We start from the raw sequence: 23,396 nt of genomic DNA, 5'->3' as shown, positions 1-23,396 counted from the left end.
GAAATCCACATTCACACACAGGCCTGTGACACTGAGGGAAATCCACACTCACACACACAGGCCTGTGACACTAAAGGAGCTCCATACTCACACACAGGACTGTTGTACAGAAGAAACTCTACACCTCAACCTGCTACCTAGCTCTTTTTAGACCCTTGTTAGTTTAAGGTCTGTATTATGATAAATTCATACATTTTCTTTAATTTTCTATTTCTAGTTCTAATGTATTTAATAAAATTTAATCTTGAAGAAAAAGAGTATCTGATTATAAGTGATTACATTTGAAGTACTTCCTTTGGAAATATAGAATATATATTAAGGCTTTTAACCATTCAACTCATGAAAGAACGTAAGAAGTATATATTTATGTATGTGCATATATGCATGCAATGACAGTGAAAAAAATAGGCCATAAATTTGATGGAGAGTGGAGAAGATATATAGGAGTGTTTGAGGGGAGGAAAGTAGAAATGCACTTATGTTATAACCTTTAAAATGTGCATATGTGATCAAGAAAAACTACAGAACAAACTTATGGAAATGATCTTTCAAAAGTTATGCTGGCAGTGATTTCTTAAGTATTTTTCAACAATTTAATTTATTCATTAAAGATGTGCGTGTGTGTGACAGGTTGGTGGTGGCACACGTCTTTATTTCTAGCACTCAAGAGACAGAGGCAAGTGGATCTCTGATTTTGAGGCCAACCTGGTCTACAGATTGAGTTCCAGAGTTGCACACAGAAACACTGTCTTTAAAAACCAAAAAAAAAAACATAAAACAAAACAGAACAAAACAAAAACAACAACAACAATACAAAACGTGTGTGTGTGTGTGTGTGTGTGTGCGTGTGTGTATGTCTTAAGTGCAGATGCATGCAGAGGCCAAAAGAGTCAGATTCCCACTGAAGCTAGAGTTACAGCAGTTGTGAACTGCCTGATGTGGGTACTAGGTGCTCTAGGAACTGAACTCTGTCCTCTGCAAGAGCACTCTTCTTAACCACTAAGCCTTCAATTCAGCATCCTGCTATTATAGTATCAAGTAAATGTATACTTGCAAGTGGACTCCTGGTTTGTTTTGTGTATACTACTTAGCAACTAAGTAACAAAAAGCAGTGAAAAGATTTAAGCAACATTCATTTGCTTGAGTGTTAACATGGTCATAAATCCATAGAAATATATTTCATTTTTTTTGTGTTGTATTTGAGAAATCACACACGAATCTCAAAAATATCCTGTTAAAATGATAAACACCAATCTCATGTAAAAACAGACTGTTGAAGCAAATAAGTTCATGTAGTGCTGTAGTCAGGATTCAAAATGCAGAAGAAAGCTGCCATTGATATTGCCACACCCCTGCTCTATGCTCATTATAGGACATCCATACCTAGAAAGTATGTTTGGGAAAGATTAAACAATAAATCATTTCTATTTAATTTCATTGCCAAGTGGCAGGATAGGATTCCAAATTTAAATGAGAGTATTTTGAAGTTTGTCAAACTGTTGATGATTGCACTATTTACAATGTAGGAATTGACGTGAACATGGTATAAACATCTTACTCAATACCAGAACAATCCATGCTTACAGCAACATAGTGGGGTTATAGGATAAACCAAGAAGGATAACAATTACAAAATCACAACAACATAAAACTATGAATGAGAACAATGAATAATGAGTTCTTACCAAGTTTCCGATTGTAAGGAAATACATGAACTCCTCACTCATTGGAAAATGCTCTATGGCCATGAAACATAAGTTCAAAATGATGCATATGACAAGAAAAAGATCAGCCAATGGATGTGTTATAATTCTATCAGCAAACTCATTCAGTTTTGTCCAACAGGGACAGCATTTCCAGATGAAGCAAGTTTTAATAAACTTATGCCAGCACATAGGACATTTCTTCCTGGATGTTTCTGGTTCTAAAATGTAAGATGAGAAAAGTAAACTATTGGGAAAAAATGTTTAAATTCTTGAGAGTAGATAAATTTAACACTTTCATGCAAAGAGCTCTGCAGAACTTGATTTCGTATGTGGAATTTGAAAATACAAATAGTCTATACTAATATATATCAAAATGAAATCCATGTCTTCTATTTCGTTTGTGACTATTGAGCTAAAAAAATGTAACGTAAATGAAGCCAACAATGCATTAGTAGGAAAGAATAAACTTCTCATAAACCAAGTATGGGTGAGAATAAGATGATTTTTAATTTCTAGATTTATATGGTTTATATTATATTAGCTTTTGAAATTGTGTATGATAAAGAACCAGTGATTAAAAGTAAAAAAAAAAAAAGTAGATGCATCTAAAATACACTGAGATATTGTGATTATATAGGTGATGTTTGAAGAACGCGAGATAAGACAAAGACTTCTGCCACCAAAGGTCCAGATCTATCTTCTCATCCCAACAAAAGTATTGACAGTCTGAAGCTGCACTGTGATTTACTAACATAATATAAGCAGTCAGTCAACGCATTCTTTATATTTATATGTTTTAGTTGTGGTGAAAAATTCGTGAACCTTGAGAAACTGCAATCAATAATCAATTAATTAAAAGATCCTGCCCCGTGGAATGACTAGCATTTCATGGACAGATGATGGCTACAAAATGCATATGCTCACTATATAAATTGTTATCATACAGCTGCTATTTAATTCTACCTCTTTACATCTGTGCCTATTTCTGTCAGTTGCAACTGGTACCATATGCAGTCTGTGACTGTACCTTGATATCTTTCAATGACATGTTCTAATGTTGAAGACATCTTCTTCTGAATTTTCATACAGTGTTCATCTTAACGCCCCCATAGTGTTACTTGTTTAAAGCAACTGCTCAATGATTTAAGAATGGATTTTGCAAATAATTCAATACTGAGAATTGTTCAATACTGTGTAGTTTTCAAGTAGTTTTTTCACTTTACCTTCTTTGTGTCCAAGGGCAGTGTCTTCCAGTATATCCAATGTGGTGTTTATAGAAGTTGGCAATCTTTTCTTCATTTCTATTTGTGTAGTTTTCATCTAAAAGTAGTTTAATGGGTTTAGTAGTAGCTAGCTCTCCGTCATCACACCATTACAGCATAACATTATCAGAATATGGGACTTGACCTTTCTACAGCTTCTTGCTTCCAGGGGCTTTTTATGTTCCATTACTGGCCCTTTCTATGGTATTGGCTGTACTAGAATTATTTAGAATTAGCTGGAAAATAAATGCTAAAATTGAAAGGCAATCAAAATTTTCACGGTGAACTGAACAATAAATAGAGCATGATAGTAAATATAAGCAGTACTATTTATATTCAAAAAGTAATGTGACACAGTTACTAGATTATTATGGAATATTTGACAAATACGCTTCTGAGTAATGAGAATATTTCCCTAAAAACACAATATTTTTGCTCAAAGATATACTAACTTTATAACATGGCCAATTCCCTCAATAAAATTAAAATTACTTAGATATATGATTAAATGAATCTTGAAGAATCTAAGGTTGTGGAATGGATTTAAAGGCTGTCTGGATGGAATATGTGTGACAGTTAATGAGTTAACTGATCTAACTCCACAAATGAATCATTTCTTCAAGTGCCTCATGGCCCTTCAGTAATGTTTTCAACATATATTCTGCTTTGTTTATCATCTATGTTTTATATTTATTTATTGTTTGTGAGTATACTTGGTGGGTACTATTTTGTATGTGTGTGTGTATGCATGTGTGTGTGTATGCATGTGTGTGTGTGTCTGTGTCTGTGTGTGTATGCATGTGTGTGTGTTTGTGTATGTGACTCTTTTTTCTGGACTCAGTTCATTTGTTCTGGAGTCACAGTTTTCCAATATCCAGACTCTGGTTTGCGTATCCTGCAATTTGACAAATTTTGATATAGTACACCTTATGTGATCAAATAGAAATTAATGAAATCACTGCATTACCTTTACTATCAACTAAATATCATAGATGGCAGAGGCAGAGGACATTAAGACCAACTATAGCACATTCTGAGTTTCATCACAAAACTGAGACTCACCAGATCTACTGAGCCTCACTTCACTTCATAATTAGGTTAAAATGTAAACTAAAATTTAGGAATGTCACACTAGTTGTTTAATCAAACTACACACATCCAAGAAAATATTTTAACTGAATTACAAGTTTATATATAAAATTGAAGTTTATATTCATAAATTTCTAAGACACAAAATCCAAAAGAAGTGATATTTATTTCTTTGATCTGACAAGAATTTCTCAGGTAATCATTTTCATAAAGCTGTTACTTTCTGATGCCCATCATATCTAAAGTGATCACTTATGTCATAGGAGTTGGTCCTCAGGGAGCTGTTTCAGACAATAGCAACAGTTTGCTAGAATCACACCAAAGAGCAGTCGGTTAAGATTATTGTCTATATGGGAGAGGAAAGAATTGATGTGACCCCCAAACTTAGCCTTAATTGTTAACAATTAATAACATGCGACAGATTTTAATTTTGGGTTTCCTTAAGTTTTCTGAAGGTATTTAAATGAAATTCAGATTTGATATTATTTTTAAGACCATTTTAATGGAATATATCACAATTCCAATGATCCTAACTTTTAACAGTAATTTCTTAATATTATCCAAAACGATTTTCAAATTTTAGGTTTAACCTTGTCTTTTGTTCAATAACATTATAGTATACTTGAGCTGTTCCAAGTAAAATACAAATAAGTTTCACACACTGCACTTAACTGGTAGATATTTTAATTGTTTTAGGATTTTAATTTATTTTTCAAATGATTTAATGTTAAAGATATTAAATCACTTATACTTTAGAACTTTCTACAGCCTTGATCTAGCTCCTTTCATTGTTATTTAATCTGTGCCTCTTTTTCATATGGTCCTTTGATGACAGTCAACTAGATTAGCAGGCACACGAGGCATAGCTCAGTGTTTGGCAAGAAGATTATGTGCATAGTGCCATGCTGTTTCCTGGTAATAATATCAGGAAATAATTTCTTTTTCTTCTGGAGATAACTCTGGGCTTATGACAGATGCATAATTATTCTCCCTATTAGATCTATACTTTTGTGCAAATATTATACTGCAGTTACATTTACCACACCTTATCCCCAATATTTAAAGAACTATTAATACCGATTAGATTAATTAGATAAATGTTACAGGATTGTCAGGTTAAACGTAGCCTTTACTTTTCAAATTACTTTCATTTTACTCTGGTTTTTAAATATTCCATTCTTTTCCTGAAGTTTTACCAGTTCCTAATGGTGCATGAGAGAATTATTTATGTAAACTGTGTCATTTTAGCATCATAGTGCTTTGGAACTGGGCCATAAGAACTGTTAGGTAGCTAGACAGAGATTATAGGCCATTAGGCTGAGCTAATTCATCATTGCAGGCTTTGAAACATATCCCCAATTTCCCTAGTAACATTAGAAATGGAAGCTTCATAAATGCCCCTATAAATGCTTAAAATACCAAATGGAAATATCAAAAAGTTGGATCACAGTTAACTAACCTGGACCCTTGAGGGCTCACAGAGACTGAACTACCAACTCAAGAACATACAGGGGCTGAACCTAGGTCTCCCGCATATATGTGGCAGATGTGCAGCTTGGTCTTCATGCAGGCCCCCAACAACTGAAGAGGTGGTTGCCCTAAATCTGTTGCCTGTCTGTGGATCCTGTTACTCAAACTGAGCAGCTTTGTCTAGACTCAGTGTGAGAGGATTTGCTTAACCTTGCAGAGACATAATGTGCCAGGGTGGGGGGAATACCTAGTGGGATCTTCCCCTTCTCAGAAGAGAAGGGAAGGGAGGAATGGGTGTGGGTGTAGGAGTATGGAAGAGGTGGGGGCTGCTATCAGGATGTGAAGAGAATGAATACATTAATTAATGAAAAAAGAAAAATAATTTCTTTTCCTTTTTTTTGTATCTCATTCCAATTCTCTGCTTAACTTAAAAAAGCACGATTTTTTTCTATGTATCCACTCCCCTTCTCCCAGAAGTTCCTGAGATTTATGGCTTACCTTGGTGTTATTTTATTCTCAGACTTGTCTAGATCTTCCTTCTAGATCTGCTTTCAACTTCTGTTTGTGTCAAAATGATGTTAGTATTGCGTGTATGTGTGTGACAGTGTTTGTGAATGCTTCTTTATGTGTGTATTTGTGTGTGTTGTGTGTTTGTGTGTCTGTGTGTGTGCACCCCAGTGTGCAGAGGTAAGAGCTTTGTGAGTTTGGTTTTCTCTGTCCACTTTTACATGAGTTTTAGAGCTCAAACTCAGATCATTAGGATTAAATAACAAGGACCTTTTTGTGATGAGCCATCTCACTGGCCTTGCCTTTAAATATTTTATTAATGAGATTAAAAACTCATATGGGAACACAATTTGCCTTTAGGAGAACTAAATAGTTAAGTGATGAGCAATGGCTTCATCCCATTGGTAAAAAAAATGTCTAGTACCAGTGTGTACTGATCAATGTTTGCAGCCGTTTGTCCTCAACAAGAATTATACACTGGATTTCATCAGTACCTATCAAATGATGGGCATAGTGGAAACTGACTTTATATGCTGACGTTAATGTTACTATTTAACTTCAGCCAAAGATCTATGGCTTTCACATTGGTGGGCTTTTCTTCATTCAGATTACTTCCTATTCTTACATTTTCTTTCATTTGTTCATTATAATTAGTCTCTGATCTTTGAAAATCATTATTAGATGTTAATTACATTTTATTAGGAATAAATGTGAGCATTTATAACATGGTTTTATACCATATCTCATTCTACACATGCTTCTTAGATACCAATCACCAATTTTTTTCACTTGAGATTTTGGGAACTATATCTCAAGGTATTGGTACAAATATAGCATGGTATAGCATATGTTACACATTTTGCAAAGAAGATGGCATAGACTAAATAATAAATGTCTCATAATATTAACACTATACTCTTATGAACTAATTTATGTATAACATGAGGGTTTTTTCCCTATAAATGTAATGTGTTGTATCTGGATGTGGTGGTTTATGTCTGTAATTCTTGCCGGATGGAGCAGGAGGAAGGAGGTTGAGTTTATGAACTTCATGGGCTACATGGTTGAATTCTAGGTCAGTCTCAACTACATTGTGAAACTTTATATCAACAATGAAACCAAAACAACAATAACAACAAAACAAAGATCAAGGAAGTATTGGTAGTTTGCTGATTGTGATAAATCAAAGCTATCTTTTATATGCTCTATGATACTGATGATGACCTTCCTAACATGTCTTCTTCATAACATGTTTTTGCTCCACATGGTTATTTTGTGGGCATTTCATTTGGACTTCATACCACCTATATGGCAGATAATATAAATGGTCAATATTTTAGATAAGGAAGCTGATGTTTCCCAACACTGACAGAATTGGTGTATATCATGTATATATCATGTAGATAAAGTGAACTGAAGTCCACATTTGTGTGACTGTGATACCATACTCATAGTCAACAAAATTCTCAGAGTTCCTATGGTATTGCCCCATGTAATCTGCCTCTTTGTAAGTCCATCTTTAGAGTTTGAACTTGACCTAATTTCAAAAAGTCATGCAATAGGCTGAATTCTTCTTTCCTGACATGTTTTTTCTGTATAAAGACCAAAGGAAAAGAAAAGAAATCTTACTAAAATGGATCTTATTCTCAGTTTCAGGAAAACTGTACATGAGAAATGTTCTAAGATTCTTTCAGGAAAGAAAGTCTTTATAACTGAGAGTTTTTAATAAACACCAGGAAAGATTTACTAAAACCAAACTTTACTAAGTGAGAAAATATATTAGGAAATGCCAAAGCTCTTTCATAATCAGAACTATTTCATAATCAAAGATAATAGAACACTTCATCTAGGAATAAGGGAGGTATTGTTAAGCTGTTGGGTACATTGTGATGTAGTGACGAGCTCTTGAGTTTCTGAAATGCCACTTTAAAACAAATTACCCAGTCAACATTTCCTTCAGACCCTTCAAGTTCAACCTGAAGGACAGAAATCCTTTGTAATTTTCTTTCTTATGCTGTACTTATGAGTTATAAAAGCCTCTTTTTGTACATGTTTTGTTCATACAGTCAACAATTGCTTCTTGTTCAACGGCATGCATGTTATGGACCCAAGAGCCTATGAAGTCATTGAGTACATTCCAATATCCTGTTATTCAAATTCCACTTGTGCTACTCTTATTTCCAAGAGCCTGTTCAGCGATGGTAACCACATGGATTGAGGGGTTAGTCTTCAGCTACTTTCAACTAAGAAGGAATATTTTGTATTAATGAAACTTTCAGCTAACCTTTGTACATCTTCTAATTAAGGTCCAATTGCTTGTTGGCCTTGTATTTTACCTCATCTGTATTATTCTTGTTCTATAAAATACTTCCCAAATGTACTTCATCTCTGACTTTGTTTTTTTTGTCTAAATTTTGACTATTTCCAGTATTCTGGAAGAGGTGTGATCACTTGCAATGCCAGAAGGTACTCCTTGTTGTATTCCTCTGCACCCTCATTCTTATTCACACATGTAAGGTTGATTCAATTTAAAATGATGTTGTAAAATCTTCTGAACATCACTTTTGCTGATACTTTCAGATTCATAGACCGAATTTTCATAGAAGGCTAACAATCTGGAAGCTATTTAAATATTAGATTAGAGGATTTAAAATTACAATAAACTATTATAAGCCAAGTAAATAAAATATATAAATAATAGTATATTTTTAGATTTATAATCATAGATTTAATCATCCATTGATAAAATAATTGCAAATATTATGATAACTTTTGCTTCTTGAGAGGCCAGAATGTTTCTTTCCTTTCTTTTTTTCTTTACTTTTTTAATGTTTTCATTTTCTAATTTTAGCTCTGCACTTTTAAACCATTAAGTAATTTATAGTAATAATTGAGGAGGCCATTATTTACAGTTGAGCACACTGTTCAATGCTAATTCTGATACGCCATCATGTTGGACTTAATAAATTAAATCTCTATTGGAAAAACTTATAAGAGCACAACATATTAAGATGTTTTTCAATAGTACTAATGAAAATTTGGGTCAACAATTATACATATAAATTATGTAAATTCATTGGTCATTCTTAGCACACTCTATGACAAAAGACCAAATATATACAAGAGAGTAAAGTAAGGAAGCAAAAGCAAGTCCATTTTACTAAAAGGAAATGAAAAATTTTAAAATTAAGTGTTCCTGTGTGATTCTCGGTAAGTGTGTTTGCATGTGTGTGCACATATATGTGTTTCCACTGTTTGTGTTCATTGTGTATATGTGCTTGTGAAGTCCAGAAGAGAATGCAAGAGTCCCTTGAAGCTCTAGTTACAGGAGCTATAGTTATAGGAGGTTGTCCTGACTGATGTGGATACTGAGTATCACTTTGACATCTGCAAGAGCAGTATATGCTCTTATCTAAATAGCCATCTTATCAGTCCCAACAAAACACTTGTTTTTCTGATAGGATATCATGCACAGATATGATCATCTGGATACCATGCACATATATGATCATCTCTCAGAAGACCACATACTCCAAGACTTTGAGAAGTTCCTCTAATACTATGAAACTTTGCAGCACAAATTTATACCTCGGCTGAGTCCTTTTCTTCCTCAAGTTCTTTCACAGTCTGTTGGTATTTAGGATCCATGTCTCTGGATTCCTCAGAAGCTCTTTTCGTTTCCTTTTCATAGGTCATAGTAACTATGCCCAGGAACAAGCTTGCCATATAGAAGGCAAACCAGAAACTGATCATAACAAAAAATATCATGTAGACCTTTCCTGAAGCATAAAGAATCTGCAGAAAAGTAGGACACAAAGACAGAGAGGCATTATCATCTTTCTCTATATTTTCCTCATTTAAGATTAAAAATAAAATTTTATTATAAAAATTACTTAGACATAAATACAATATAATCAAAGCATAATTTATGTCTTAAAGAAATAAAAAAATAAATAAAGAAAATATATTTTATTTGCTTTCAATAAGATGTATGTTATTAAATCAAGAGAAGAAATTAGGAATTCTCTTAATTTAGTATGAGCATTTGATTCATGTCTTCATTACCAGAATAAACACACCAAATATTAAAACCTTAACCCCATGCAATAAAAATCTGGAAAATACCAATACAGAAATGCTTTATTTCTTTAAGTATTGGAAGATTTCAAAGTATGTTTCAAACATCATTTTTTCTCATGATGAATTTATGGAAAAGACAAGTGTGAAAACCCAAGCTAATAGAAGTGTTTCTCTGCATGTAAAAGCACTTGCTCTGATGAAGTCTTTAGAGAAAAGTAATTAGAATAAAGAAGACTTATAGGAAGAAATATTTCTTGATTGTTGAATAAGGAATTTTATATTTCTGAACTGAACATGACTAGCTCTGGATTTCATAAACATTACATTCGCTAGATCAAAACAAATACACAAAAATGTAATTAGAAAATACAATCAATTTTGTTTACTGACTAAATATATTTGAAACATGTAAAGGAAACAAAGTTTTGATTTTTAAGCATACAATTGTATAAACAGAAAACTATTATCTACAGAAAATGTTTTGTGGCTACAGAAAGTTAAAGATGGTTTAGGAATAATAGTAAGTACTAAATTTATTCTGAAACAATGTCTTACTTATTTAGAACACGTTAGGCTTTAAAGGTGATTTTTAATAACCTGATACTACATTGAGATAGTTATGATTTGATTAAATCTTTTAAACTACTTAAGCAGCTGCTATTAACACTAATAAATGCAGTGTCCAGGTATGAACAGTTTAGCATTTGCTATTATGTAATAATCAAGATGATTTATCTGTTATCAAGTAACACATGTATGTGATATTTAATACTATTTGCAATATATATATAAATAATAAGATGGTGGAGCTACTTTTCACAATCTTAAATATAGAAATGATTACATCTTTAACATATTATAATATAGGGAATAATATGGGATAAAATAAATACAAAATATCTTCTCTTTTTGAAATAGAGGAGATACTATACAACTTAGGCCAGCTTGCATCAAACCTAGTATTTTCCTGCCTCAATGGCTGGCATTATAGTTGCGCACCACCTATTCAGACTAAAGATATACATCCTTGTTAGCATATAATCAAGAGGAAATTGTTGTTTTATTAGGTATCAGTATAAGATTGGGTAATTCTAGAACTGATTTCATAGTGTTTGTATGAAGATAATATGAAGCAATGCATACAGTTAACACAGAGCATATCCACATTAAATGTTAACTATATTGTTAAACTCAACTCTCTTCATGAGTCTTGCTAATGAGTCTAAAGGAATATTGGGACCAAATATAATATTGCCTAAGACATGAGCTGTACTTTTTGGTAACAACTACAAAATATCTGAGCGTTGATCAATTGAGTTTATGGAAATGTTAAGTAAAAGTCTACTTTCAAACCAAAGGAATTAGTATACAATAAAAAATGCAGAAATCAAAAATGAATGTCATGAGTAGACTCCAAGCCTGAATGCCTCCCAAATTTTGTTCCATTGAAGAGGCATGGGGTTGAATTTAAAACAAACCTAACTAAAGAGTTTTATAACATACCCTTGAATGTATAGAAAACAAAACAAAACAAAACAAGGCCTTCATTATTATACAGATTGCTGTAGGTCAGACAAAATCTTTTGGGGAACTTTGTTTCCTTTTTTTTTAATAATTTATTTTTTTCTCAAATCGTAATTCATTCACACAGGGGTTATAAACACAGAAAGGCAGGAGGTGGGGAAGGGAATGACACTGGAGTGTGGGTGTTCAGGGGGAATACAGATATCTTTCAGAACCGGGAATCGGATGGGTGAAGGTTCAGGGGACAAGTCACTATGACTCTGCCTATGACTCGCTTGTCCTTATCTAAGTTGATATTGTCTGCCAAGGCTACCTATTACAAAGTCTATGACTACTCAGGCTTGTAAATTTCCACAAAAGCTGCCTGTTTACAGTAGATTATAGCCATCTGTTTCAATGTTTTTCCACTGAGACCCAAGACTTGGTGTCAGTATACATGTATGACAGGCCTATTGCTGATTTTAGGCCTATGGTTGATTTTAGGCCTTCAGTGTGTAAGCAGGGCTGCCCCTGACATCTCCTCCCTTCTCTAAGTATAGAAGGGCTGTGGCAATTCTAATCTTGCGAAGGCAGGGATAGAGGCCTGACCTCCAAAGTTCAAAGACTAAAAAAAATTAAAAAATTAAAAAATGAAAAGGATTTTGAGGGAGGGTAATTTATGAAAACATCAAGACACTTTTACAAATAAGAAGCTCTGACTGTTGCATAAGAAGCACAGACATATTATAAATCTTAGGAAATAAAAATGCGAACTCTAACATAAGAAATCATGTTATACAACAAAAATATGTTACATCTAACATTTTTATAACATAACTTTCTTTTGGCACACTATTTTAATCTCAACTTTCAGGAAGTAGAGACAGGTAGGTGTCTATGAGTTCAAGATCATACTATCTACAGAGAGAACTTCAGGCCAGAAAACTTTGCAGAGAGACTCTATTTCAAAAAACAAAATGAAACAAAATAACAACAATAAAAGAAACACAAAAAACAAGGAACAAAGAAAAATACTTCACATATAAGGTTGACTTCCATTTAGGGATACATTATCAACTAGTGTCTATGTCAAAATTACAATACATTATTCAAAAAAATTAAAAGTTTTTTAAATCTCTCTCTCTCTCTCTCTCTCTCTCTCTCTCTCTCTCTCTCTCTCTCTCTGTGTGTGTGTGTCTGCATGTGTATTTGCACAATGCTTGGAGGTACATACAGTGATAAGAAGAGGGCACTAAGTCTTCTGAAGCTGGAATTTCAGGGGGACTTAAGCTACTTAAAATGGGAGGTGGAATACAAATTATGTCCTTTGAAAGAACAAGAAGTACTCTATACAACTGATCAATCTCTAAAGACTTTGCAGAGAGACTCTCCCTCAAAAAATAAAATGAAACAAAACAACAATAAAAAGAAACAAAAAACAAACAAGGAACAAAGAAAAATACTTTACATCTTACCTTTTAATGACCACACATGCACCTATTGCAGTGTAGTCGTAATAGAAGGAATGTATTAGGTATGTGACTTATTATGGAAGTCTATTCTTCAACCCTATCTACTCTAACTTTCACCAGACCATGAATGACCACCTATAATAGATTGTCACTATCAGACCTATAGACTGTTGACATGTGTTTACAAAAGTAATACATAAGGGTAGCCATTAAAACCTTACCAGAGATAATAGCAACCCTCTATTTTTACTGTATATAAACAAGTCTTATATAATTCTGACCCAATGGCATGTTGGCCTAGTAGGCTCATGAGGTTCTATAATATATGAACTGTGGAGGATAAATAGGGGTGATAGGATTCATCTATACAGCTACAATTATGTCATCATCCACGTTAAGGTGAGATTTTTAATGGCCCAATTTCTTCAAGGTCACTTACACATTACTCAGTAACTGGCAACCATAGTCTATAGAGACCTTGGTGGAACTGGATTTTGGTCTATGATTGGCACCTTATCTCAGGGGAATGAAGAAAGAACTGTCTCAATAAAACACATATTTTTAAAAGGAATACTCGCAACTCAAAACCCTTTTAGAATTTAGAGTAACAATTCTTTGTTCTAACATCTTTACTAACTATTATGCTTTGATAATAACATTATATATTTCATGGTAATGGAGACGGTCTTTAAAGGGACTCCAAATCTCTATTGTAACAAGTTTTATCCCTTCCCAAGAGACTACTATACAAAAGTAGCTTGGACACAAATTCTTTTGCAACATACCTGGAGCAATGTTTAATACTTAAGTAGAAAGCATTAAATAAGATAAAAGGAAATAGAAAATTTTCATTTAATATATTCTTACTTAATGTGTTCCAAACGGATAAGCCCATAATAGTTTTACTCAATAATTAAATACTCATTGTATAAATCACATATATCAAACAGGTCAACATAATGGTCTTTTGGAGTAAGAAAGTGAGCTCCACACATGAAATTTGCAGTTGTTATTCAATACAATCTAATCTTATATAAAATATAAGTAAACAGATGATCTTCAATATCATATGGTACTATATCTAAATAAGTTTCTGTTGGGCTGAAAGTGTGTTAGTTACTTATGTACTTATTGTGGCTGACCATATAAATAATATAGCTTAGCATAGTAACACACACTCCAGTAGATGGCTCCTTCCAAGACTGTGTGGCTGCTGGTGGTGAAGCTGTTGTTACTGTCCATTGTGGAGAAAATATATTAGAATGCAATAGGTAAGATCAGAATTAAAATCTGAGTGGCACTACTACTGAATGCTATCACTGGGTACCACTGTAAAGCTGAAATGTCCAAAATGAAGTCTTTGTAAACCCCACTCTGTGCAATGACCTTAGAGCATTATTTTAAAGTTTAATATCAAAGGCCAAACTGTCAGTGTACAGGAGTCAATGGAGCATTTCACCTTCAGCAGCTACAATGTGTGTGTGTGTGTGTGTGTTAGTAATTCCTTTTTAACAACCTGACTTACATTTTAGCTTGTATTTTACAAATGTGGAGAAGCTACTACCTTTATCATGCGCAGTTCAGAGTATCTCTTCTTACCTGGTGATAAAGTAACTCAGGGTAATCCTGCGCCATCAACCGAAACATAGCAAGTAGAGCCCAGCCAAAATTGTCAAAACTCGTGAAGCCTTTGTCAGGATTTGCACCCTCTTTTACACACACATAGCCTTCTGGACATTGGCTAAAAAAGACAAAGAAAGAAAGAAATATTTGCTATCAAGTAGCTTTCAGGCAATGGGCCAGTTATAAATACCATCTCCCTTCTGTCCAAGAGCACAGAGAATTGCATAAAGTCAATCAATTTTCTTTTTAGAGAAAAGACTAAAAATCAGTTGCATTTCAGGTTGATGCACATGAAAAGTCTTGAAAGAGAATTTTAAGCACTTCAAATTGTCTTTCAAAAACCTACTGTTGAATGATTAATTTAAATTGACAAAATGTATATAATCATCACACATATACTTTAAATATTTATACATTGTTGAGTGCCTAAATTTGGCAAATGCATGTATCATTCACATATCTACAATCACCATGGCAAGAATACTTTGCAATTTCAAGAGTATAATGTGTTGTTATTATTCAAAATTTTGCTGCTTAAAATCAGATTGGAGAAGCTGAAAGTGTGACTCCATGGTAGACTGTTTGCCCAGTATTTTGAGTATTTGAGTTCAAGCCATAACAGAGTAATATAAGAAGATAGGAGGAAAGCGGAGGGATAGAGGAAGGAAGAGAGAAAGAGAGGGAGAGAGGGGGGAGGGTAAAGGGACAAGAATCTCTCTGAATGTCATCGTGAAAGTATATATGTTAGAAAATAGCACTGATAAAAATAAATTACAATATTTGAAGGCTTAATCTTCAAGCGATCTCACCTCAGACCCTTAGTTCCCATTATTTAAGGGTGAGAAAACATTTGTCACATTAATAATTGAAAAGCAGAGCTAGCACTTGGGGGAAAAGAGCACATTAAATATTTATTTTCTTCCCTTTCAGGGAGTTCTCAAACTTTTATCTATGTAAGGTTGGAATAATGTGCCTCATTATTATGGTATTGGCTCAATAAATCCTATTTTCTTCTCTCTAAGGCATTGTACAGTTTCTTTCTCCACGTTATTTTGGGGTTGGCCATGTCACAGGCCTTAGACATATAATGGAAGAAGTGGTTTAAAAATGCTTGTACATGGAGGCTTGCTAGACTAAAACTCTAAGACTCAGAGCAGGGGTATGCTGGGTATTATATTCATCTCCTAATGTGGGGTAGCTTACTGTGCTGATAACTATGGTGTTGGAGGTGAAATAACATCTCAGTTCTACTAATTGCCTTGAAATACAACATTGTGTTCTTAACATTCATAGACAGATGCCTTCACAAGGTATACAGAATCTATTTAAAGTGGAGGGCTACTGAATAAGAGGTTACACAGAGAAGGACCCAAAAGCAGGTTCTGAGGATAGAATGGAAACTAAACAATAAAACTTCACAGTCACCCAGTTGTATATAAACTATACAAGGGTGCTTTATTTTCCACAGGGATGTAATTAATTCCCAGCATGTAAGGGTTAAAAACAAAACAGAAATGAGACTATAAACAATACATGGTACATCATCTCTACCGAGAGCAAAGCAATAAAGAAAGCATCTACATCAGCAAGGCTAGGGAGAGGCATGTTGCTATTTTCTTATTTGTTCCATTATACTCTGCAGGTCACAGCCAGTGAGAAGGCTAAGAGCATTAAGTCACTTGCTCCCAGGCCTGATCACTTAAGTTCAATTCTCTGGATTCATATGATGGAAGAGAGACTCAACTCCTGCGAGTTATCCTCTGATCTCCATGCATGCCATGGCATATACCCCAGTCCCCCTTTTCTCATTTATGTATTATATACATAACTATATTACGTACATTACTGTAGCTTAAGAAGCTATGTCACCATAAGGTTTGTATTACGTACATTTACGTATGTAATAAAGGCATCTATATTAGTAACACATGAGAATAATGTTACCTTCCTGAATAGTTATTGTTTTTGAAAAGTAATTTTATTAGTGTGAAATACATCTATAAAGCATATGTAGACACCAAGTAAGTAAAATAACTGTATTTCTATAATATATTTTTCTGAAAAGCTCTTGAGCAAAGAGCTGATTTACATTATCTTTTGTTAATTCCTGATGCTGGGATGTACTGAAAATAAACCAGATCTTTGCTGGAGTTTTGGCCATATGGTGATATAGCTTCTTAAGCTAAAATAAGCCACTCTACTTATCTGCCTATTGCTTTGATAGAAACTTGAATTAATAGTATTTCATAGTACACATTTCTAAGTTGATACTTTGGAATTCTATCACAAGTTTATGGTAGTACTGGGTGGGGTACTTAATGACAGACTAGACCGAAATGAGGCCTCATGTGTGTGGTTAATGCTTTTACATAGGAAATATGAGAGGCTTTGTCCCACTTCCACTATGAGGATACATCAAAAAAGGCACCACCTACGAGCCAATAAAGACAGTCTCAAGTCTGCCCAACTAAGAAATACATATCTGTTGTTTCTAAGACTTGCAGTCTACGAAATTTTGCAAGAAATTTCTCAAAAAGAACGAAACAGCTCCCCTGCATAGCTTTCTTAACAAAGGGAGAACACATAGACAACTGAGAATAGTAGCAAAACACATATTCATTCAACGAATGCTAAAGACATGCTAGAAGGAAACATTGGCCCTACCTACCCAGCATCTGTCCTGTTGCCACAGAGGAGAGCATATCTTGCTCCTTCCATATAGTAGAAGTTTTCTCTTTCTGAAAAAATTAAAAAGAAATAAGGTTCTGTGCTTCATCTTGAGTCAACCACATGAAGCCCATCTCGATTTCCATAGGCACATCTGCCTATGTCCTTGAGAGAAAAGAGAAAATTCTTTCTTTTTACTCTGCCATTTCATACACAAGTCAGGGACCTTTGAGAACACAGGTGCCTTGTTCTTCTGGAACTGAAATTGTTGAGCACAGAAGGAGGAGCAGGAACACTGAAGTCAGAGGCAAGGAAAAATGAATTAAACAGTCACATGTGACAGTATCACTGAAAGAAAATACCCAAGATTACTTAGCAAACCAAGGGTTGTTACAGATGGTATTTCTCAACTGAGGCCAGAATTCTTGGTCTTTTCCTAACTTGAGTCAGCCTTGCTGTACTAAGTAACTAGTGCCAGTGACATGCTAATTGCAACCACAAACATTGCTAATATTCAGCATAGTCTACATAATTTGTCAGAACACGCTAAATGCTATTGATAAGCATAAATTATGTTTCTAGATATTAGGCACTATAGCTAGGAATATACAGGGTTTTAGACAATGTTTAAATAATTGTTTATTTAAGTGTAAATTTTTATTTTATCTGTTACAATGTTTGAAATTACTCTAAAAGTCAGTTAGTCACCTTCATATGGAAATAAAGTCATTAGATTTTGGTTACTGGTGTACTTTTAAGAAACTTTTTACTTCTACATTTTAAACAAAGGAAAACATTTGAAACATAAAGCAATAAATGAAAATATAATTTCTTACCTTTTGGACATTTGAAAAGAAAGTCAAATATCAGAATCCAAGCTATGGGGAAAAAGGTGTGTGTGTGTGTGTGTGTATACTAAATAAGCATGCAATATTCCACTTTAACATAATATTAATTTAACAGGTTACATCATATAATAATTGTAGAAATTTTAAGCCATAAAGATGAGGTTGAGGGTTTTTTTTTTGAGTGACAATCAAATTTAATTAAATGAAATTTAATATCAACAACACTGGATGATTCTAAAAATTCTTTGACATGAAACAACTATGCATGGCAATTGGTTTAAAATATTTAATAAATAAACCATTTCCTGTAGTTCTTAATATGTCATTGATGAAATGGAAAAGACTGAAAGGCATTATAATGGTTTTGCACTAAGAAAGTCTTTTTTTTAGTTACAATACTGTGTTTTAACAATGATGGAAAGAACCAGACTTCTGGTTTGTTTGTTTGCTTATTTAGTTTATTGATAACCAGTTAAGTAGCAATATTTGGTCACCTTAAATAATTAGTAGATTTTAGTTGTTACATTGAAAAAAACAGTGGGTGTTTCAGTAAGGATCAGGAAATAATGTACACCACCCATGATCTTTGGTTCTAAATTTGGTTTTGGGATGTAAACACACAAGAAATGAAACATTTAGCTTGTTCATGTACTTATAGTTCATATTGCAGCACAGTCATACTATGCAGTTGGCCATGGAGCTCAATTGTTATGATTTATGCTAGTGATGATGAAGCATGAAATATAATCAAATTAAAATAAAAAGTTGAATATGTTTAGAAGGATTAAATATTTTTTAATAGACAAATATAGACACATTTCTAAATATTGTCAACATGGGCTTAACACGAGAGGAGTCCAGTATGAGTTTATTGCCAGTTAAAAGTTGCATGATCTTAGGGTAATCTTAGCTTGGCTAGAATCCCAGCTTCCTTATCTAGCTGTTATAAAACCTTGAAGCGTCATCTAATTCCTCTCATTTCCTATTCTGTTGCTGATGGTACCACAGCCATTGCTATGTCTTTTCTGAAAAATTATGATGAGCATATGTTTATTTCCTGATGTCCAAAAGGTAAGATATTGCATTATTATTTATTGTTTTATGGTTCAAATGTTTTCCATTCTTTAAATGACAGAACTACAAAGTGTCTAAAAAGTTCACCAGTAAACAGAATCTAATGACTTTATTTCCATATGAAGGTGACTATCTGACTTTTAGAGTAATCTCAAGCATGGTAACAGATAAAATAAAAATTTACACTTAAATAAGCAATTATTTAAACAATGGCTAAAATAACCCGATGAACTTTAAGTTTAAAAATTTAAAAATTAAATTTACATGGTTTTATAAAATTTATGTTCATCTGGTTAACTGTCTGAAAATTGGAAAATTTGTTATTTTGATTAAAAAAGAAAGAAAAAACCAGACTCAAATTAGTTTTTGAGTACTGTTACAAGATTTATAAGTTGCCCAGAGATAGAGTGTTGATTTCTCTAAAGACGTCTCTGACATGATGGAGTGACTCTTACCTGGAATATAGTACTGGTTTCCAGTTCTGTTGTGCAGTGTTTCATTTCCATTTTCTTGAGGCCACCGCAGACATTTGTGCTTCAGGTTGCCCATGAAGAGACCCATTCCGAGTAGTGAAAATACAGTCAGAGAAAACAATGCTAGGGCAATGGCACCAAATAGTTTCTTCAAACACTGGGCCAGTGTCACCACAATAGACTGCAGGCCTGGAAAGAAAGACATGTGTGTCTTTTTGTTTTGTTTTGTTTTGTTTTGTTTGTTTGTTTTGGTTTTTGTTTTGGTTCAGAATCTTTAATAGTTTAAAAAGTACATATATCCAGTATACCTTTGCCATAGATCAACTACATAAAATTACACTTTAAGAAAACTACATTCTAGAAAACATATTAAGTATTTTGCTTCCATACATTTAAAAATCTACTAAACTATTAATAGTATGTTGAATGGTACTATATAAAACATATGTTCATCTACATTCCTGTATGTGGTTATCCACTCTAACATCCAATGCAACATTTATTCCCTAAAGTTGAAAAGATGAAGAACATAGCATAAGAAAAATCATGCCATACTTTAAGTACATGAAGAAGAAATTAAGAGGAAACAAAAATTAAAACATGTAAGACATGTGTTTTTAACTTAAGAAGAAAAACATATTCCCAACAAAGCAGCTTCAGAAAACCTCTCCTGTGACAAATGCCTGTCCCTTTGAAGTCAATAAACCTGTCCTTCATTCTAAATACTTCTGCCCAGGTCTAATAAATACTGATAGCCACAGTCACAGCTAGAGGGTTCTATGTCATTGCTGGTTATGAGGTACTTTATGAGATAATTCAGAAACATTATTTTAAGTGGGTGTCTGTTTGAAATGCCAGATTGTCAATACCCAGGCTGTTAAAACAGTAAAGAAAAGCAAACAGACACTGATTTAAAATGCTGTGTTTATTCAGTTTCCCACTCCTCTCTTTCCACAGTTCTCCTTACACCTGATCACCACCCTATTCTTGTTCTCCTCCCTATCCCCTCTCAGAGGGTGGGGGGCATCTCTAGGACATGCCAGCGATCTGGTATTGGGGAGAATCCAGGTATATGGAGCCTGAAGTGTCTGCCTACTGTAACCACGCAGGAATCCCAGTGGAGGAATAAGGACAGTAACCCACCCCACAAAATTTTTAACCTAAAATTTGTCCTGCCTACAAGAGGTACAAGGACAAATATGGAGTAGAACTGAAGGATTGGCCAATCAATGACAGGCTTAACTGGAGACCCATCCTATGCACAAGTACCAATCCCTGACACTGTTAATAATACTGTTATGCTTACAGACAGGAACCTAGTATAACTGTCCTCTGAGAGGCTCTACCCAGAAGCTGATTTAAATAGATGCAAATAACCACAAACAAACATTAGAAAGAGCTCAGGGAGTCTTGTGGAAGTGTTAGGAGAAGGATCTAGGGACCGGGATAGGAATTCCACAGAAAGACCAACAGTCAACTAACTTGGACCCTTGGAAGCTCTAAGAGATTGAACCACCAACCAACAAACATACATAGATTGGACTAAGGATCCCTGCATATATGTAGCAGGTGTTTATCTCATTTTTCTTGTGAGTTCCCTAACAACTGGAGTGAGAGCTATCCCTGACTCTGTTGTCTGCCTGTGGATCCTGTTCCACTGACTGAGCTGCCTGGTCTGGCCTCAGTGAGAGAGGATGTTCATAGGCCTGCAGTGATTTGATGTGCCAGTGTGGGTTGGTACTCAGGGGGAGGGACTTCCCCATCTCAGAGGGTAAGGGAGAGGATAAGTGATGGGCTGCATGAGGGTGGGAGACTTGGAGTTGGGGGGACTGACATCCTCCCACTTTACATGGATGTAAAGTGAATAGGTATGTAAATCAATGGAAAAATACTATGTCTGAACTATCTAACAAAAGTATGTTTCTGCTTTCAAAGTCTTCCTTCAGTTAAAAACTTAAAGAAACAAGTTCTAATACATATGGGAAAGCATATATTTATATCCACTCTGATGTTTTTTTCAAAATCAATCCTGCAGAATATGAAATGCAGTTTTTTCTCATTCATTTATCAATGTCATCATCAGCTGAGACAGAACCTCTTTAGTCTTTCTTCAAATTCTGGCTTTGTTTGATGCATTGATAATAATTACTTATATTACCACTTTATACTTATACTGCCCATTAAAATTCATATCACTTCATCATCTTTAAAATGTTATTCTGTTATTCTGTCTGACAGAATGTAGCCCCATCCTGTGGAAAGCCTCAAAATCAAACTGGCACAATCTGATGCACATCTTAGGCTGGTAAACACATCTTCTGAACCTTGACATATGCATGCCATGCCATGCTCCATTGAAGAGCCACACATCCATGAACATACAGGCAGCACCAATTGGATTCAAGATTGTATTAGTAACATAAGAAATTGCGGCATGGGGATGGAGTGGGGCTCTAGAGTAAATTGGTAGTAGTGGTGCATGGGTATAATCAATAAATTATAAAAGCAAAACAAATGTAAGGTCAAAAAACAGTTTTAAAAGTGAATGAAACCACAGTTCCAGATATTTTTTGTTCTTTTTTCCATTGGATGTACAGATGAAATAATTTTCTTCTGAATGGTACACTTCTCCCCCTGTCTTCCTCTATCAGTTCATATATTCTATATTGCTAGCAAGCTCCCTACTTTCCTTGTATAAGGAAGAGAAATCCATGACACATCCACTCCCAACTCTAGTGTCCTATCTTTCTTGACTTGACTAAAACTTTCTAATCTTTCTTAGCAATTCCTCTGGTGAAGATGAAAATGCTGCCATTTTGTGCTCTTATTGTTCTCAAGGTAAAAGGCAAGTTAAATGTGTTCTGTTTCCACCAGAACAGAACAATATAGTTCCTTCCCTGGCTTGAGTTGGGGTGCTGTGCCAAAAATACTTTTGTTAAGCATATTCATTGGGTTGCAATTCATAATTCCTAAAAATACCTGCTTAATGTATGCAACTTGATGTTTTAAATATTTACGTGTTGGTTTTTCATCACATCACCTTGTAGTTTCCTGGTCTTAGTGGTTCAGTCTCTATTTCAAGTTCATAATGTGGACATATCTGTTTTTCACAGTATTTTGAGCAGAAAAAAATCACCTCTAGATCTCACTTTTGACACATTGGGTCAACACTTGAATATTGTCACTGAAGTTGGCAGACTCTGTTTTCCTCCCTCCCTCCCTCCCTCCCTCCCTCCCTCCCTCTTTCTTTCTTTCTTTCTTTCTTTCTTTCTTTCTTTCTTTCTTTCTTTCTTTCTTTCTTTCTTTCTCTTTCTTCTCTCTCTCTCCTTCCTTCCTTCCTTCCATCCATCCATTCTTCTTTCTTTGCTTATTACATTTATTTATTACAATATTTATTACATTGCATCCACCCTCAGGTGTCCTTACCTAATGATTTTATCATAATGTATGATATACAATATCCCAGTGATCTTGCTACCCATCTGACTGTTTTTCTTTCTTTTTCCTTTTCTTTCTAAGGACACATCAAATGGTGCAAGTGATCAGAGCATCTGTCTGCACATTTGGAAATGGAAACCATAGCTAGTCTTCACCATCCACAGTTGACAGGATCAGAGCTCTC

At 34.3% G+C, this 23,396-nt stretch overlaps 1 protein-coding gene across 2 annotated transcripts in view; it reads right to left on the bottom strand.

The window, feature by feature from the left end:
- Scn7a (sodium voltage-gated channel alpha subunit 7) overlaps positions 1 to 23,396 on the bottom strand; it is an 85,756-nt gene that overhangs the window by 28,504 nt on the left and 33,856 nt on the right. For both annotated transcript variants that reach the window (XM_028769237.1, XM_028769238.1), the window contains exons 7-12: positions 19,757 to 19,963; positions 17,381 to 17,450; positions 14,689 to 14,830; positions 9,623 to 9,829; positions 2,930 to 3,026; positions 1,686 to 1,924 (exon numbers count right to left, since the gene is read on the bottom strand). In XM_028769237.1, the coding sequence (XP_028625070.1) occupies positions 1,686 to 1,924; positions 2,930 to 3,026; positions 9,623 to 9,829; positions 14,689 to 14,830; positions 17,381 to 17,450; positions 19,757 to 19,963 (962 nt within the window). The remainder of the gene's footprint in view (positions 1 to 1,685; positions 1,925 to 2,929; positions 3,027 to 9,622; positions 9,830 to 14,688; positions 14,831 to 17,380; positions 17,451 to 19,756; positions 19,964 to 23,396) is intronic.

Source organism: Grammomys surdaster, unplaced genomic scaffold, assembly GCF_004785775.1.
Source record: "Grammomys surdaster isolate TR1022 unplaced genomic scaffold, NIH_TR_1.0 191, whole genome shotgun sequence".
NCBI lineage: Eukaryota > Metazoa > Chordata > Mammalia > Rodentia > Muridae > Grammomys > Grammomys surdaster.
This window is presented reverse-complemented; position numbering and strand designations above follow the sequence as displayed.